At 35.0% G+C, this 16,166-nt stretch overlaps 2 protein-coding genes across 6 annotated transcripts; one reads left to right on the forward strand and one right to left on the reverse strand.

The window, feature by feature from the left end:
- The first annotated feature begins 3,344 nt into the window (after positions 1 to 3,344).
- Positions 3,345 to 15,925, forward strand: LOC120079453 (hexokinase-1-like). 5 transcript variants are annotated; one of them, XM_090314965.1, is made up of 12 exons: positions 3,345 to 3,499; positions 3,997 to 4,057; positions 4,155 to 4,248; positions 9,600 to 9,873; positions 10,616 to 10,766; positions 10,850 to 11,032; positions 11,810 to 11,884; positions 12,136 to 12,291; positions 12,497 to 12,595; positions 12,692 to 12,822; positions 13,199 to 13,280; positions 13,374 to 15,925. In XM_090314965.1, exons 1-12 carry the CDS (start codon positions 3,402 to 3,404, stop codon positions 13,719 to 13,721), a joined length of 1,752 nt encoding a protein of 583 aa, XP_090171091.1. In that variant the 5' UTR covers positions 3,345 to 3,401; the 3' UTR covers positions 13,722 to 15,925. The 5 variants fall into 5 exon arrangements, with proteins under 5 accessions (XP_090171091.1, XP_038889567.1, XP_038889569.1 ...); XM_039033639.2 differs by lacking the exons at positions 3,345 to 3,499; positions 3,997 to 4,057; positions 4,155 to 4,248 and adding an exon at positions 8,798 to 8,948 and having other exon boundaries at positions 9,451 to 9,873; XM_039033641.2 differs by lacking the exons at positions 3,345 to 3,499; positions 3,997 to 4,057; positions 4,155 to 4,248 and adding an exon at positions 9,096 to 9,254 and having other exon boundaries at positions 9,451 to 9,873.
- On the reverse strand, positions 14,703 to 15,895 carry LOC120079454 (6-phosphogluconate dehydrogenase family protein). The gene has a single exon (XM_039033644.2). The coding sequence runs from the start codon at positions 15,893 to 15,895 to the stop codon at positions 14,843 to 14,845; it is 1,053 nt and encodes a 350-aa protein (XP_038889572.1). The 3' UTR covers positions 14,703 to 14,842.
- Positions 15,926 to 16,166: the final 241 nt, after the last annotated feature.

Genomic DNA, 16,166 nt, shown 5'->3' on the forward strand with positions numbered 1-16,166 from the left:
GATATGTCTGATGATATGTATTCGCTAGCGATGGGGTCAAGTTCAAAAGTGCGCTCATACATTGGATGCATTGTTAATGGAGTACGTTATCATAGTATTGAGCGTAATAATTTTCGGAGTACACAAAATAGCAGGATCATGGTGCCTTTAAAAAGTAAAGATGGAGGAGATCTCCATAATTGGTAATTTGTATATAAACTAATATTTAATTAAACTAACGACGTAGAATTTCTTCAGAGTCTAGTTGTATGACTAACAGGGTTGGACGCGGATACTCTCGAAACGTTGATTTGGATAAATATGTGCAACAATTTGGGAGAATTCCTATCGAGGTCGACCTTGTATAGGAGAAACCAATTTGCAACAATGCAACAAGGTTTAGCAATGCCATTGGTACCAACGTTTGAAAATCTTTTTCTGTTCATTATGGATCATGGAGATAGGTACCAACAGAAACTAGCGAGCTAGTTAAAAGTCGATTATTGATAAGATGTTTATTTGATATTTTACAAATCATATATATGTGTCTGTATCTGTAGAGATACTAATTAGTTTTTCTTTTCTTTCTTAATTCAGAACCATTTTGTGTTAGACTTGTCTAGTCAATTGGTCAATAATTTCATCGATGAACTGATGAAAAGTTCCGTTCAAATAGTATAGGGGGGAACTATACAAACACTATAAAAAAAAAATATGCTAGTCCTGAAGAGGCACGAGAACACCAACCTGATCGACTTAAAGACGACATAGAAGATTGACACTTTTTATGCAACAAGTTTGAATCCACCAAATGGAAAGTACGAACTTTTATGGTTTTTTTTTTTTTTACTTACATTTCAATTACTCATTTTCTTAGAAAGTGGCAGAGACTAATCAAAGGAATTAGTCAGCCCAAAGGTACCCTCATACAGCTGGTTCTAAGACTTTCATACGCATAGGAGAATCCAGGATAATATTAAAAGTATTTCTATATTTGATTTCTAAGAAAATATTATTGATATCTTCTATGTGAATTGTTTTACAAAAGAGGACCCGGCGGTCAAACAATGGATCTAGTGGATTTATTTAAGCAAACACACTATAAGAGTGATCATTTGTTTGTTAATCAGGCTGCTAATTATGCATATGTAAGTTTTTATTTCGCAATGTAACTTTATTTATATACAATTTTCATACAATAATTAGTCCTAATTATTGATGTAAAGTCAAATGGTTGAGCTAAGAGAAGTCTCCACCCAAGAAGGGTTTGAACCAATATCGGAAGAAAAATATGCGAGCAGGTGTTGGGCACAGGAGTGGGCCTTGATAAGACACCAAAGGATAAAAAAAATGAACAAAAAAAGTAAATCATCATCCAGTGCATCCTCATCAAAAGTTATAGAGGAATAAAAATAAGAGATAGAAGAATCAAAGACTCTGGCTAGATTAGACAAACTGGAAACAAAAAGACAATTTGAGATGGATGATAGGAAAGTTATGCTCTTACAACTCATGAGAGATCAATCGAACTAGGTATGAACTCTTCAACTTCCGTAGTAAACTAATTAGAAGATTGTGTATGTTGTTATCTTACAGTCATGGTAACAACATAAATGTATAGTTATGTAAAGTATAGTTAGTATTCCGAAGTTGAGTTTGAAATTCAGCTTGTGTTAAATTATGTTAGTTTGTATATTTGTTTTTTTTTTTTTTTTGGGGGGGGGGGGGGGGGAATTGGGATTCAATAAACTTAATTTAAGTGAAAATAAGTAGAGGGGGGAGGTAAGTTGGTTTGTTTAAATAAATGTATATATAAGTTTAAGTAAATGTAGATATGTCTTGGTTTGTTTCAATTCTTATGAGTTGGTTGGGTTTAAATTGGGTTTTAAGTTCTATATTAGGTTTGAGATTGAAATATGTAGTTATGAGTTCGTTGGGCTTAGATTGGGTTTTAAGTTCTATGTTAGGTTTAAAGTTAAAGTAAGTTTTATTTGTTAATGTTCTTATATTTGTTTTAAGTTCTATATTGAGTTTGAGATTGAAATATGCAAGTTTGAGTTTCTTTGTTTCAATTCATTAATGTTCTTAGTTGAGTTTTAAATTCTATATTCATTTTGAGATTGTTATATGGTATATTGAGAATTAAACTTATTTAAATTTGTATTTTGTTGCAACCTCGGGGTTTATATTGAAGATGCATCTCCCGACAAACGTATTTAGGTTGTAGATGTTAATGTTATTTTCAATTTAGGAATTGTGGAATAAGGTTGTAGATGCATCTCCCGATAGGATCTAATGCTATCATGTAATGTTATTTTGGATTAAGGAATTATGGATGTATTGTTTTAATTTAAGATGAATAGTATTAGTAACTCTTGAAATTCAAACATGTTTTCTATATATTATTTACTATTGTAAACATTTACTTGATTTTAGCAATTTTTATATTAGTTTGAATGATATTTGTAAGATTCAAACGACATTTGGAAAAAAAAAAATTAATAAAGAATAAAAAAATTTAATTCCGATGGTTAAATATATAATCCCGATCATACAAGGTGTTCGGAAAAATCATAATTTAATACATTTTTTTTATCTTTTTTTTATGCTAATAAACAGACCCCCAACGGTCCATGGGGTTGGAAAAAGCCACTAAATCCTGACGATGAAAACACACCGTCCGCGAAAGTCACTTATCCAGACAGTCGTAATTTATAAAGACCGTCAGAAAAAAAAAATTCACCCAATAAAGTCACTGTCGGGCGAAATTTTTTACAGTCTTTATAAATTACGGCCGTCGGGGTTTGCGAATTATCCTAATGGTGTTATTTAGGGTTGACATAAAATCTCCATTCTCCATCCGTCGAGATAATTTTTTTCCCTACGACACAGCTGTTATACCATTGAGGAAGGTTACGTCGACAAGGTTTTGCCTACGATCTGGAATTGATTGTCGGGAAAAGTTTGGCCGACACTGTTTTCAACTAATCTCGATGGTTTGCAGCATCGGGAAAGGTCCAAATTATTAGTGAATGATCTAATTTTGATATATTTTAAGTTATTTGTTAAATATAGAAATGAAGGTTTAGAAACTTTTTAAGTTTTTTGAGACCTATTACGCATAGATGTAGAAGTTCAAGATTTAATCGTTTTACGTAGAGAGAGACCAAGAAAGTGGGCTTTTTCATTGGGCCGCTTATGGATTGTTGGGCATCTTCTCCCTTGATTGAGCTTCGAGATGCCACCTCACATTGAGCGGCTAGGGAGAACTAACCACTGGGCTTTCCTCCCTTTTATTGGGCTTTGATTTGGCAATTTTTCATTACTAATGGGTTCATGAAATGGGCCTGGCTCAAACTAATCTTCTTGTATTTGTTTGTCAAACTTCGGCGCAGCCCGGATCCACTGGGCTTTCTTTCGAAATGGAACGGAAAGTCTCGAAGCCGCGAAACGACCGGGAAATTATGGCGCCTTCGTCTCAGATCAAGCGTCGAAAAATCGATCAGACGCTGTCCCGCCGGTAATTCTTGCATCTCCTTCACGGCCACTGCCGTTGTGTAAAGGGATAATCTCTTCGTTGTTCGCTTCAGTTTATTTTTCCTTGCCGTGAGTTGTTAATGATGAAGCACCAAGGATATGAGGGTTTTACAATTTTGAATGTTGAGATTACGACGTAGATTGATGTTAGTTACTGCTGATGGTTTTATAGGCTACTGCGGAGACTGAATTGAACTTTTAGACGTTTCAATTGTTTAGGTGTCTTAGTTTTGTTGCTGTTAATTTGAGAAATGAGTTTGTGTTGGATTTGGAAGATTGAATTGTCGATTGAGAGAATTTAATAGTGTACAATTTTGATTATATTCCTTTTGGATGATTATCTCAACTTCTGGATTGGATTGCACCTTCGTAATTGATCTATTTAACAATGAAATAAAAGATTAAAAGAACAGTGGAATTTTGTATTTGCTGTTTTAATTATTCTGAGTTGAGTTCATTTGTAAAACCTCTCTATTGCAGATCTTTATCTTCAGCTGCTATAGAGAGACAAGGAGTTTCAGCATCAACTAAAGGCTCGACTGTGAGAATTTTTATTTATTTGGTTTTGCCTTCATAGTAAATTAACATGGTTATTTATCAAGCATTAGATTGCTTATGATGACTTTGAATTTGCACAGTTTCCAGTTGCTAGTGGAAGTGAATTTCGGATCCTACAGGATAAGAGTTCTGCTGTGGCAGAGGCCAAACAAGACGGTTGCACTGGTAATTTTAAGATCATTGATTCCCCATTTGGAAATTTTCTTTTACCTGTTATTCCTTCTCCCGCAGAATTTGTTGAATAGTAGTTGCGAATCTGATACTGGTTCTACCAGAATTTTATAGCTAATATGCTTTTGTGAGTGTTGAACTTTTTTGAATGATTGAGATATGATTACTGCAGAAAATTTGAGATAATAAACCGATTATAGACTAAATGTGTTCATAAACTACCAAATGATTGAGAAATCTATTGTTACAAATTAAAATTTAATGAATAAATCGCCACTTTGCTAAAAGTTGAAGGTTTAAAAAGTGTTTTTCAAATGTTCTATACAGTGGTGCACTGAGAACTCTCGGGCATAAATGTCAAATCAAATCATTCTGATCACTATGATTAGGCATATTCGTCCTACCCATCTCCTTCTCCATGTGTTCGGTTCTCGTGAGTACCAATCTAGCATTGACAGGAAAAAGGGGTAGAACGAACTATTATGCTTTTTTGGTATCTCAGAACCATTCGAGATGGAAAAGATTGGAGGGATGCCCAGGCATAGAAACGTGGCCATGTCTTACTTAACAATCTGTTACTCGAAAAAGGAAAACTACTGTTCTGAGAACGTGTGGTATCAGGAATCTGATTTTATTTGGATCTAGATACTGAGTGACAAGCACCTAATTAAGGACCTGCGTGGCAAAGTCCCCTAGTCCTGGATAGTCCTGTAGAGTTGGCTTCCTATACATTAAGGAAACATTACCTCAATTGTTAGGTACAATGCATGTGAATATCACATCAATATAGAAACTAGCATTACCATTGATAATTTCTAATTAAGAGAATTGGACTCATCTTGTCTCATTGAAATAATTCTACTCTAATTCTACTCTATTTAGAGTCTGAGTTTAATGAGCAAGTCTTCTAAGATAGATTGTACTGCCTTTTTATGGTTGAAGCACCTTATGGTTCAATGAACAGTACTTTGTAGAGTAATCTAAATATCAACCAAACGTTGATGGGAGTTTTAAAAAAATGGAAAAAATACATATTATAAACTAATTTGTGGTCATTCGGATAGTTATGACTCTTATACAAATTGATTGAAAAAGAAAAGTGAAAAGACTTGACTATTGGATGAAGGAATACAATCCGCCAATGCGAAAAGATGATGTGAAAAGATGCTACTCATAGAAGTGTCACATACCATATAGTCTAATAATCTCCCACATAGGTGATAGGAACTTTGCCTTGAACGAAAAACATGTATTAGGATAAGTCGTAAAATATTTGATTAATCAGTGGACTTGATGTCTTGAATTGTCATAGAAGTTAGAAGTTTCTCATTTAACAAAGTTTGGTCTCATGATTATGTTCATTTTGGCCTTATATCGTCTGCTTTCATAAGTGTTTAAGAATTCACATTTAAAACTCTCAAAGAAGTGACTTCTTAACACTCACATAGGTGTTTCTTATAAATAATATCGTATAAGTTCTTTTCATGAATCAACTATAAAAATTGTTAAAAGCATAACGCTTACCCTAAAAATCACACTTGCAATATCTCATCTTTAGAATAGGTAAGAAAAAAGTTTCAAACACAATGTTCGTCAAGTCATCCAGAAATCAGTTTTTCTCTGAACCTAAATCTTTTGATCTTTAGTCAATTAAGTTGGGTTGTCTCTCTAATCAACCTTTAGATATGCTTTAATTTCATTCTCCTCGATTAACTTTTAACTAATACTCTAGGTTTTTTTTTTTTTTTTTTAATTGAAATCATTAAATCGAAAGAACAATCCAACAACCAACTCTCTAGTTAGGCCTTTTGTAATCAGATTTTCAATATTATCTTTTAACCTTACAAAATCAATAGTGATTATTCCATTAGAAACTAATTGTGTGATTGTATTATGCTTTTGTCTTGTCTGTCGAGAACTCGAGATTTACCATTGTATATAAAATTTTGTAGCCCTTCTAATAGTTGCTTAGCTATCACTATGTATGCATAGTGCAAGTACTCGCTTACACCGATTTGTAATTTGTTGAAAAAAAAAATCAAATTCATTTTGCTTCTTTGGCTTTGTCTAAAGCTATAAATTCAAATTCCATTGAGGACTGTGTTATATACATTTGTTGGAAGATTTTTAAGTCACAGCTCAACCTTCCAATAGTAAAATTGTGGTCACTCATAGATTTTAAGTCTTTAGTGCTAAATATCCAATTCACAGAATAATAATCTTCAAAGCACAACGAAATATCTAAAATAGTGTAATCCATAATTTTTGTGTACTTCAAGCATCTTAATATTCTCAATAATAACTTTTCAACGGTTTTGACCTTGATTGTTCGTATAATGACTTAACTTGCTTACAACTTAAGCTATTCATATGAAGTTGTCTGACATGTGGCCATATGCTTTTCTCGTAAGTATGTTGTGTCTTCACTTTTAAGTATTCATTAATGATAAGAATGTACTAATTGTATTAATCCATTTTCAAGAGTGAATCGCACCTTTAATGGCTCATCAATTGTAGAGATTCAAAGTTGTAGTGAAACATTGGAACAACTCACAAACATCACCATGTTGTATTTAAGTCAACACTAAATATGCAACCACATGGTTATAATGTTTGCAATTCTCAAAAAAAAATTTATGTCAAAATCTATTCATTGAATACCACTTGCATACTTGAGGAGACTAGAAGCACTTAAAATTATTAAAGAATCACACTTATGAACAGGGCATAAAGAAAGAAAATACATTTATCTTCTATATTTGTGTTATAGAAGTGTCAAAACATAAATTAGAAAACTTAAGTGCACAAAAAAATGTTCTTCTCTAAACAAAACATTTGCTTGAAAATCAAACATAAAATCTATAAAATTGTTGTTATGCATGCGTGGATATCACATCTATATAGAAAATAACATTGTAATTGATAGTTTGTGAAAATGAGAGAAAATCTGAACTCAATGATTCATGTTTGTCTCAAAATATATTTTCTCCTTAGATATAATTCCTTCTTATAGATTAACACTAATTTTACAAGATTCAAAGAACATTACTTTATGGAGCCATCTGAATTTTAACAAAATTTTGTTGGAATTTTTTTGCCTTCTTTATTTAGAGAAGAGATGTATTTATAGATTACTTGGTTACATATAGTGATGACAACTAACTTAGGTTAGCAACTCTATGGTTTTGTGTTGGTGTAAGCGCTTCTTGGGCTCTTCGTCTTATCAGGTTGTCTTCATCTTTTGATCAGACAAAAAATTTTCATCTCAATATCTTCTTTAACTTCCTAATTATTAAGATATTAAATATGTCATAATATGTTTTAATCAAATCGTATTCGATAGATTTGGATGGAAGTGGACAGAAATATCTGAGGTGTAATTTTTCTTTTCATTTTTTGAGGGGAAATTTTACTTCAACCGTTCTTAGAATCTCTTTATAGATGAAAATACTTTACATTTCTGTAGACATTTATTTTATCATGTCTTTCTTCAAGACATTGCCTAAATTGTGCCTGCGATACTATTTTTGCAAGTTGAAATTTAATTTTGTGAAATTTTGCTGTCATAAAACCGAGGTAATAATTACCCCTTTCATCAAGGTTCCAATTGTAGGGGCAATAATCCAAATTTATTACTATTATTATTATTTTTTTTATTTACTAAGAATATTCGAATGACAGACTTTCAAATTACAAATACATTTATATGTCAATTGAACTATGTTTGGTTTAATGGCAATAATCAAATTTAATCTCATAAAGAAAAATAATTTTTTTTAATGAAAATAAAATGTCATGGATATGTAAGTTTGATACGGAAATTCGATTATTTCAATAGAAAAGCTTCGAAAAAGCTTTTAGCCATACAATTAGATAGTCTAAAAGCTCAAGTCAAATCAACGAATACCCATCAAAGAAAAAACCGACGGACTCAATAAGCTAATCTGAGCAAATACACATTTTTTGGGGGGGAAAATCCTCATTTTCAAAGTCCAATGTGGAGGTCGCTTTTTGATGCAACTCATATTTCTACTGTTGCATGATCTTTTCTCATAACTATCCAAATCATATCCAATCAAATAATTTCTAAATAAATACCCTAATTAATAAATTATGGATAATTATCATTGTATTCCATATTTGCAACTTGATGTGTGTGTGTGTGTTTTTCCCCCTTTTTACCTTTTATATTTGGAATGAGCATTTTAATTTTAAAATACGAATAAATGTTACGATCAACAGGATGGGTCGTTTTCCTTTCTCCCCCCTCCCCTAATTATAATATTGGAGAGTCACTGATGTTAGGATTAAACCACCAGCTTATTTTCAGTATATTTTTCTCCCAAGTTTTATAAATTTCAGTTTTTGATGTTTGGAACTAATAATTCTAAAAATCAAAAGAATAAGTGAAATATATATGTATATATATAGGAGAAATTTATGTGATATTTGATTGGTTTGTGGTTGTATAATGGGTGAAAATTAGTTAAATGAGTTCCATAAATTTGAATCTGCCCAACATATTCTTGTGCAACTCATGAAATAACAAATAAATATAGGATAATTAATTTTATATATCGAATATAAATTTAACCTTTTCGATGTCCAAATTATATGCATCCAAATGTGTCTAGAAGCTTTTCTTACATATTTTTTTCTTTTTTGTCCTCCCCGGCGATCATTTTAGACGCATTTGATCCGAGGTAATATTATATAATATCGTCATCATTTTCTTCCCTTTCTTTAAATCAAAATTTCCATTTTTATTCTTTAGAGACAATTCTGTAAGTGGAAGCCATATTCTTATCTGAAATAAAAGGATAATAACTAAAATAAGAAAAGAATTGAAATTTGCATCAAGTGTAATATAATATAAGAAAAGTTGAAACCTTTATACAAAAATATATTCTGAAAAAACCTTTTGTAAATTATCAAAGCTGTAATTAAACCGAAGGTCCAGGATAAGAACTTGCATGTCCGTAAACAATCTAATTTTTCCCTCGAAAAAGGTAGAATGATTTCGATTAATCACTTTTCTGGGTTTCTGTTAGGTGTTGAAATCACCGAGAAAAAGGTCGATTTTGCTGGAAACTCGCTCAAATTCTTTGGGTTTCCTTCAAAATCCCTAATTTTACCTTCTTTTTTTTTCTTCTTTTTTCTTTTTAATAAATAATACATTTTTCTCCATTTCTACTTGTTTTTCAGACTCATTGGCACCTACAAACTATTAACTGACACGAAGCATTTTGATGAATCAAGAATTTGCCTGAGTAGAAACGACAAAGTGTGCGGCTTTTGCCCCCGCGCCTGACCTTCTCATTGAATTAGAGTTTGGGGTGTTTCCGTTCGTTGCCAGATGGGCAAGGTTGCGGTGGGAGCGGCGGTGGTGTGTGCGGCTGCGGTTTGCGCAGCGGCGGCGTTGGTGGTTCGGCACCGAATGAGAAACTCTGGGAAGTGGGCACGAGCAATGGCCATTCTGAGAGAGTTTGAGGAAAAGTGTGGAACCCCTATTGGGAAACTGAGGCAGGTGGCCGACGCCATGACCGTCGAGATGCACGCCGGCCTCGCATCCGAAGGCGGTAGCAAGCTCAAGATGCTGATAAGCTACGTCGATAATCTCCCAACCGGGTACACCAAATTATTCTTTATTCTGTTCCATTTTGATTTGCCTTCTGAATTTTATTAGATCTATTTGTTCGGTTCGGTGGCTGTGTCTGTGTCTGTCAGTGGTGTTTTGTTCGAGACGTTTCAATACTATGAAGCCTTTTCTTTGTTTGAACAAGTACCCATCTTTGCTGAATGGTTCAATTGCTGATCTCGAACCAAAAAAATCTGTGAATATGTCTCTCCTTTCATTTTGAACTTACTGTTTTCTAAGCTCATGCAAAGGCCTTCAAAAGGCGACGAAGCATTTGATGTTCATTTTGTGATTTGGAGAGTTTGAAGTTTCTAATTTTTATATGCACGATTATGCAGTCCTTCCCTAGATCTATCTTGAGGTTTTCATCTAATATTCATGCTGTCCATTTTAGTTATTGGTCTTTTGAATTTACATTAGTTCTTTCATTTTGTTACTATGACTTTTATAAATGTTACTCTCTTGTTTATTTATTTATTCTATCCATCACATTATTGTTATCTTCATTTTTGTTTTTGAAGTTGTTTCAAATCTCGATTGGTTTTACCCTCTTTAAGTTACCTGAATCTACTCCTTTTATTTTAGAATAGTAATTTGATACATACACATCAAATGCAAGGTGCAAAGTTACTGGGATACAAAAGTTTAATAGAATGGTCTGAATCTAATTGTATATGGCATATACCAGCATGGATGATGTCTTTTAAAATGACAATTTCCTCATAAATTTAGAGATGAAAAAGGGCTCTTCTATGCATTGGATCTTGGCGGTACAAATTTTCGAGTGTTGCGTGTGCAGTTGGGAGGGAAGGACAACCGAGTTGTCAAGCAAGAATTTGAGGAGGTTTCGATACCTCCACACTTGATGATTGGGTCTTCAGAAGTTAGTATTCTCCTCTTGAATTTATTCTCTGGATTTCCTTAGGATGGAGGATATGCTGAAGTATCTGGTGCTGGTTCTGTCAGGCTCTATTTGATTTTATAGCTCAAGCACTTGCAAAGTTTGTTGCTGGAGAAGGTGAAGGGTTTCACCCAGCACCGGGTAGGCAAAGGGAACTGGGTTTTACTTTCTCCTTCCCTGTGAGACAAACATCAATATCATCGGGGACACTTATTAAATGGACAAAAGGCTTCAACATTGAAGACACGGTTAATCCTAATTCCTTGAGCTTTATTCTTTAATGTTGATAGACAGCCATATTTTGGACCTTTTAATCTATGTAATATTATCTTTCCATCATTGTCCTAAGTAAGTGGGATCAAAACCATACTCTTACTAATGTTCATTGTATGTACCTTCTGGTAATGTTCCAAAAGTTGATTAGCTTCATTTAGGGTGTTCATGTTGAATTTGCTTTGTGTTATACGGCGGAATTATACTCTTGTCCCCATTATGGAATTCTTTGCTACCTAATTCTCTGGGATGAGGAAAGATGAAGAGATTTTACTATTGGATTGCTAGACTTCATATTTAGCATTGATGTGTGTCATGCTGGCAATATAATATTTTGAATTAGAAGAAGATCTATTCAATTCAAGTGAAAATTAAGATAATCAATGAGTTAATTACGTTTTTGACTAGTGTGAAATGTCCATGCTTGTTCTATGCATTGAAAACAGGCCTCGACTCATAGAGAAGTAAAATCGTCTTCCCATGCTATCAATATAGATTAGATAGTTCCTTCAGGGATTGTTGTTGGATCACGGATGTAGAATCTATACTCCATACAAGAAGTTCACATTTAGATAAATCATGCTGTTCATCGTCTAAAAGATTCAATGAGTAGAGTAAATGATTGTTTAAAAGTATATGAAACCTGCATATATCTCATCGGGAGTTTTCCGTGCACCTGAAACTTTGATTTTCAGTATTGGATCTTTATTGAAAGTTGACATTCGGTAGTCTCTTGGCTGATACTATTTCAGGTTGGGGAGGATGTGGTTGGTGAATTAACCAAAGCCATGGAAAAACTGAAACTCGACATGCGTGTAACAGCATTGGTAATCCCCATGGTTCTCCTTCTTTTCTTTTCTTTCTTTCTTTCTTTCCTTTCCTTTTTTTTTTTTTTTTTTTTTTTTTTTTTTTTTTTTTTTTTTTTTTTTTTTGTTTTTCCTTTTTCTGATGCTAATGCACGATGTTCAGTTTTACAATACCATTCCACAGTTTCATATTTCTTTGTGAGTCAGGGTGGGATGTGGTGGGTGTGAGTTCATGAATTTTTTGTGCTGACTTTCTTCTTTCTGAGATATAGGTAAACGACACGATTGGAACATTAGCAGGAGGTAGATACCATGATAACGATGTAATTGCTGCTGTGATTTTAGGCACTGGAACAAATGCAGCTTATGTAGAGCGTGCCCATGCAATTCCCAAGTGGCACGGGCTACTTCCTAAATCAGGAGAAATGGTTAGCGAATTGCGAGATTTGTTATTTGTTTTTTGACAAGCTAATATTCCTGCAAGCTTCTCCTGCACTCTTCCCTAAATCAGGAGAAGTGATCAGTGGATTGGGAGATTTGTTATTAGTTCTTTGATCATAATAATTGTACAATCCCAAGATGTAAGCATGACTTTATCAATGTATTGATACCTGGACATCTATATTAATGCAGGTAATTAACATGGAATGGGGTAACTTCCGGTCCTCGCATCTGTCACTTACAGAATATGATCAAGCATTGGATGCTGAGAGTTTAAACCCTGGAGAGCAGGTAAAATCATTCTCAATACAAACTTCATCTCAGCATCATTCAAAGAAATGGTTTTCTGGAAATGCATTGAATAATTATCATCATTACCACTTGCAGATTTTCGAGAAGTTGATTTCTGGTATGTACTTGGGAGAAATTGTACGTAGAGTATTGTTCAAGATGGCTGAAGAAGCGGCTCTCTTCGGCGAAACTGTTCCACCCAAACTGAAAATTCCATTTATATTGAGGTATACAGTACCATCTGGTTGTGTTATTTGTTAAAAGATACAATCTATTGTCCATGATCATATTTTGTTTCCCTGTAATCATCTAGATTGATGTTGATCTGAAACTAACTCTTCAAATCTGAAGCTTAAATTACTCCCCCCAAAAATGGTTAGATTGTATTATGGTTTTCACGTTGGGCTTATGTTAATATACATGGCTGTTGTCAACTTTTCTTTTGAAAAAAAAGAAACGCTTGCCTCTTCTACCTGTTAAGAGTTCACCTCAGATTTGAATAGACTGCTTAAAAAGATCATCCCGTAGTGCCATTTTAGTTTAATCTCAAAATTCCCTTTCAACTTGCAAATGTAACTTTTTTTTTGCTCAAAAAATTTGCAGGACTCCTCACATGTCTGCCATGCATCATGACACGTCGCCCGACCTCAAAGTTGTTGGAAGCAAACTGAAAGATGTCTTGGAGGTTAGACATCCACCCAGAAAATCTGTGACTTCAAAAAGTTCTCCTTGCTTTTGACAAGAACTACTCACTCTATGCCTTTTGCTTTACTTTCAGATATCTAATACCTCCTTGAAAACAAGAAAAATCATAGTGGAGCTCTGTGACGTAGTTGCAACACGGGGCGCCCGCCTCTCTGCTGCTGGTATCTTAGGAATCCTGAAGAAACTGGGAAGAGACACAGTCCGGGTTGGGGAGAAACAGAAGTCTGTTGTAGCATTGGATGGAGGGTTGTATGAGCACTACACTAAATTCAGAACAACCATGGAAAATACACTGAAGGAGCTACTCGGAGATGAGGTAGCTGGACATGTCTTCATTGAGCATTCCAACGATGGTTCAGGCATTGGAGCTGCACTGCTTGCAGCCTCTCACTCTCAATATCTTGAGGTAGATGAGCCCTAAGGGAGGAGAAAAAAGGAGGATCAAATTATAGATAGTATATTATGGAGTGGCAGAAGCTTTAGATTTTTTGTTGAATTTTCTGCTCTCCTTTGCATGTTATCACTTTCTGATGCCTTAGACCCTAGCTCAAGAGTTCTCTCCCAATCCTTTTTTATTTATGGTTATTGAGAGCATACAAAAGTTGAGTCAAGTTTTCTGGTCGGATGAACCTTTAAACAGCGTAGCCAATAGAAAGGGAGGGTACAAAATTGCTCTAAGGATCATTTTTCGTGGTTGCTATGCAAATAAACAGGGCACAAAGCATAAGCAATGTGGTTGTACTGCTATTGAATTTTGGATGTTGCAACCAAAACATCCAATGTGTCTTTGCATATTATCTTTCATAGAAAGATTTATCTTCAATTTGAGAATTGAGATAGAGGAAATATTTCCATCCTTTTTTCTTCCTGATTATTTATTGTCCATTTTTCAAATTTTATTCCATGGTAGCTTTGAAAGTGTTTTTGAGTTCAACCAGCAGAAGATTGAGCCATCAATCATTGGAATGATAATTAGTATTTTATCCTCTACATCATGTTTAGGTTGGCATATAATAGTAATGAACTTAAGATGTGAAGATTGACTTATTTTTTAATTAAGTATAAAACTATGAGTTGACTAGAATGTGCTGTTAAACACGTCCTCATAATCTACCATTTCTTCACTACAAGCATACTTGGTTTCCTTTATTTGTTATTGAACACAAATTCTATTATAATAAAATACATGAGAGATTCTTTATTTTTGAGAAATTTGACAAAATTTCCTTACAATGTGACAATGTCTTAAAATAAAAAAGGAAGAATAGAAATGAAATCTTTGAGGCTGTGGGGGCCATAATGAAAATATTAAACTCGTAGAAACCCTTTATCTATAGAATAAGATGTGAGAATCGAAATGATGTAACATTCAGAAGTGACTGAAAAGGAAATAGAGCAAGAATTGAACAAAAGTTCTGGTGTTGTTTTATTGAGATTTTTCAACTAGTATGAGCCATCGCTAATCTTCGTTAGATTACCCTCATAACATCATCTAAGCATCAGTGGCCTTTGAACCTAAGCGGCGGCAGAGACGGCGCATAATCAAGAAGAACCACTGCGACCACCGTCGCCACCTGGGGCAGATTCAAGTGAAACATTATTGAGCCGTTCCAGAGACAAAATCAGAGCCTGAGTCCCCAAATTCCCTTCCCCATAAGCCTTAAGCGACACATAAAGCTGCTGAGCCAATGCCAATCCAGGAAGAGCAAGCCCCATATTCTGACATTCCTTCAAACAAATTCCCAAATCCTTCACAAAATGATTCACAAAAAACCCAGGTTCAAAATCCCTCTTCAGAATCCTACTTCCATACAAATCCAGCGATTTTGATCCTGCTGCTCCTGTTGATATGGCGTTCAAGAACAAACCCACATCAAGCCCTGCTTTATGAGCGTAAATCATCCCTTCCACCAGTCCCACCATTGTTGAAGCTATGGTGATTTGATTCGCCAGCTTCGCAAATTGCCCTTTCCCAGTTTCACCCATGTAATTCACTTTTCCTAGCAGGGAAAATAATGGTTTCAATCGCCGGACTTCGCTTTCATCGCCGCCGGCGAAGATCGCCAGAGAGGCATTCTTGGCGCCGCGATCGCCGCCTGATACCGGAGCGTCGATTGCCCCACAGCCTTTGGCGGTTGCAGCGGCGGCGATCTCAGAGGCGAGTGAGGGTTCGGAAGTTGTCATGTCCACGAGAACGCCGCCGGGGCGAAGACCGGCGAGGGCGCCGGAAGTGGGGTCGAGGAGGACGGAGCGGACGTCGGAGGGGTAACCGACGATGGAGAAAACGATATCGGATTGGGCGGCGACGGCGAGAGGGGAAGAGGCTAAATTGGCGCCCAAATCGAGGAGAGGCTGGGCTTTTGAGATTGTGCGATTGAAGACGGTAAGTTTGAAGCCGGCTTTGATGATGTGAGAGCACATGGAGCAGCCCATAACGCCGGTGCCGATCCAACCGACGCGGGTGGTTGAAGGGCTCACGATGTCGCGGGAAGTGGACATTGTGCAGCGGAGGAAAGAGAGGAAGGGAAGGGATAGGGTGTGGGTCAGTTGGTTGGATTGAGTGTATAGAGATCGGAGAGAGATCTGTAATGGCATCTCTATTTTTTCTTTTTCTAAAAGTTATTTGAAGACTTTTCCCTGAAGAGATATATTCTTAATACTGTTTATTTCGTGGTTCCATTATCCACATAATTCAGACTCCATTGGATAATCATATCATTTTTTATTTTTATTTTTAAAAATTATAGCAATTAAGCCTATTACATTCCACATTTGACGATTTGCATCTTTTTCGAGTACAATGGTAAAATTCTTAACCAAATTCAAAAACAAAAACTTTTTCAAAATTACTTTTTTTTGTTCTTAA

The sequence above is a fragment of the Benincasa hispida genome, chromosome 6 (genome assembly GCF_027475165.1).
Source record: "Benincasa hispida cultivar pf3 chromosome 6, pf3_genome.v1.1, whole genome shotgun sequence".
Lineage (NCBI taxonomy): Eukaryota > Viridiplantae > Streptophyta > Magnoliopsida > Cucurbitales > Cucurbitaceae > Benincasa > Benincasa hispida.

Excerpts from the sequence above, each read along its gene's own strand:
- LOC120079453 (XM_090314965.1), top strand. The coding sequence starts at position 3,402 with ATGGAACGGAAAGTCTCGAAGCCGCGAAACGACCGGGAAATTATGGCG. Across the intron at positions 12,596-12,691 it reads GTTTAAACCCTGGAGAGCAG|ATTTTCGAGAAGTTGATTTC; the intron begins GTAAAATCATTC and ends TACCACTTGCAG. Across the intron at positions 12,823-13,198 it reads AAAATTCCATTTATATTGAG|GACTCCTCACATGTCTGCCA; the intron begins GTATACAGTACC and ends AAAAATTTGCAG.
- LOC120079454 (XM_039033644.2), bottom strand. The coding sequence starts at position 15,895 with ATGCCATTACAGATCTCTCTCCGATCTCTATACACTCAATCCAACCAA.